At 53.6% G+C, this 2087-nt stretch overlaps 1 protein-coding gene across 2 annotated transcripts in view; it reads left to right on the top strand.

Annotated features, from left to right (window-relative positions):
• Positions 1 to 1046: 1046 nt before the first annotated feature.
• The window catches only part of PPA2 (pyrophosphatase (inorganic) 2), a 78923-nt gene continuing 77882 nt past the window's right edge, over positions 1047 to 2087 (top strand). Inside the window, exon 1 of one of the 2 annotated variants that reach the window (XM_023517034.1) lies at positions 1047 to 1249. In XM_023517034.1, coding sequence (XP_023372802.1) covers positions 1075 to 1249 — 175 coding nt within the window. In that variant the 5' untranslated portion in view covers positions 1047 to 1074. The remainder of the gene's footprint in view (positions 1250 to 2087) is intronic. The other variant, XM_003796336.3, reaches the window with a different exon arrangement.

Here is a 2087-nt window from a genome sequence, read left to right as displayed (position 1 = left end):
ACAGAGAGGTTAGACTAGGATCAGATCTTTAATTGTGACTTCATTACTATAAATTAGTTAACAGAATTTACATAAACAAGTCTTGTAAGAGACCCAGAATTTTAAGTTAGAATTACATTTTTAATGAATTTATGTATTGTTTATTAACATTTCATTTATAATCCAATTTTTATTGCAGTATTTTAAATTGGAAAATTGTATTTTAAATGTCTTCTCTTTAAATTAAAATCATTTGGCTTTGTTTTCGCAACAACCATAAGTCCATATTTCTTTGTCTCTTTCCGTAAAATTCCTATTCTTCTTGCTTTCACTTTTATGTACTCAGTAACCAAAATACTTAATGTTCTTTGAAAGTTCTAGTTTCCAGTTTAAAAAATCTCCTTTACTGCTCTCTTCTGGATTCTCTTCTATTTATTCCAAGAATTGACCTTCATATTTGACATAAAGACAGTCATTGATGCCCCTGGAAAGGTGGAGGAAGCCTTTGGGATGAAGATAAGGGGAGTTCAAAGAGTGACTGTGGACCACTTCAACAAGATTTTCCCGAGAGTCTATAACCAGAATTTCCTGTGTTGATGAGAAGGATTTGCTAGAAAGGGAATTTCAGGAGCAACTTAACAAGACAGACATTATTATATGCCATGCATAGTGCTCTATCCTGCAGGGATACTACTCAAGTCTCAAGTGTTCAGCGCTCGGCAGTTACAATCTAGTGGGCAGGTTGGGGTGAAATAGGGAACACACTAGGTTCACAAAATCCTGGTACAGTAGCAAGTCCAGGATAAATGAAGGAATGAATGATGTATGAATCAATAGGTAGCAGTGAGCTCCTCGGGGAGGTCGACCTTGTCTTGCTCATCTCTGAACCTCGGCCTGGCGGTGGAGCCCTTCGGCGCGGCGGAGGTACCCTCAGGGCGCGCGACTGGCTGGCTGCCGGGATTGCACGGGCAGGGACGCAGATTGCGACTCAAGCCTCTCTCCGGGCGTGACGGCTCCGGGCGGTAGGGGGCGCTGGCGCGCGGCAGGGCTAGGTCCCCCGGCGCCGCCCGCGCGCAGCCGACCGTCCCGGACGCCATGCGCGCGCTGCTGCCGCTGCTGCGCTCCGGCCGGGGGTGGCGCGCGGACGCCCCCTCTGCGGCCTGCCTGTGGCGGGGCGCGAATGCGGTGACCGGGCCGCGCCGCGCCATGGCCCTGTACCGCACGGAGGAACGCGGCCAGCCCTGCTCGCAGGATTACCGCCTATTCTTCAGTAAGTAGCTCGCGGAGGTGCGCCGCGCGGCGCGCAGCGGGGACCTGGGCGGGGGAGGGGGTGGGGAGCATCCGCGCCGCCCTGCGCGGTCGGCTTCATTCCCTCTGCCCTCCCCTACCCAATTCCAGCCCTCGACGGTCGCCTGAGGTCAACTTCCCGCACGCGGGGGTTCGCGCCGAGCCACGGGAGCTGCCAGCAGGGGGGCGGCAGACCGAGACCCCGGACGCGGAGCACAGAGACGCAGGGCGGCGGGTGGCCTCGGCGCCATGTCACCCTCTGCGGGACCAACAGCCCCCTCTGAGCGGTGGGCGGAGCGCGCGCGGCCGCCCCGCCGCGGCCCGCTGCCCTCCCGGATTCCTGGCCGCCGCTCGGGTTCTCAGCGCTTAGTTATGAAAAGAGGGCGCGGAGCCGGCCTCCCTTCCTGATGGCGTCAGAAAGCTCCTCCTCGCAACCGCTACCTACCAGCTGGAGAGGCAGGCAGAACTTTGGGGCTGTTGCTGTGATCGAGAGTCTCTTAGGTTTCCTGAAATTGAACAAGCCCAGGGGGCAAAGCGACCTGCTTGGACGCTGAGCTGCCCAACTAAGACAATCTCCGTGACTTTCATTTTTCTTTGCACCCGGAAGCTTCCCTGTGTGGATTAGCTATTAACGTGAAATTGCTTCATGCCCTCTTCCAGAGCCCTGATGAGTGGTAGTAGTAGCTGTAAAGTGCGCCTTGCATTCTGGCGCGTCTCTTAGGAGCACTGACTCTGGACGTTTTCAGATTTAAGCTCGAATCCTGGATTCTTTATCTTTTAGCTCTGTGACCCCGGGAGAGTTTCTTTTTTTTTTTTTTTTT

Source organism: Otolemur garnettii, unplaced genomic scaffold (genome assembly GCF_000181295.1).
Source record: "Otolemur garnettii isolate 467f Iridium unplaced genomic scaffold, OtoGar3 scaffold00103, whole genome shotgun sequence".
NCBI lineage: Eukaryota > Metazoa > Chordata > Mammalia > Primates > Galagidae > Otolemur > Otolemur garnettii.
This window is presented reverse-complemented; position numbering and strand designations above follow the sequence as displayed.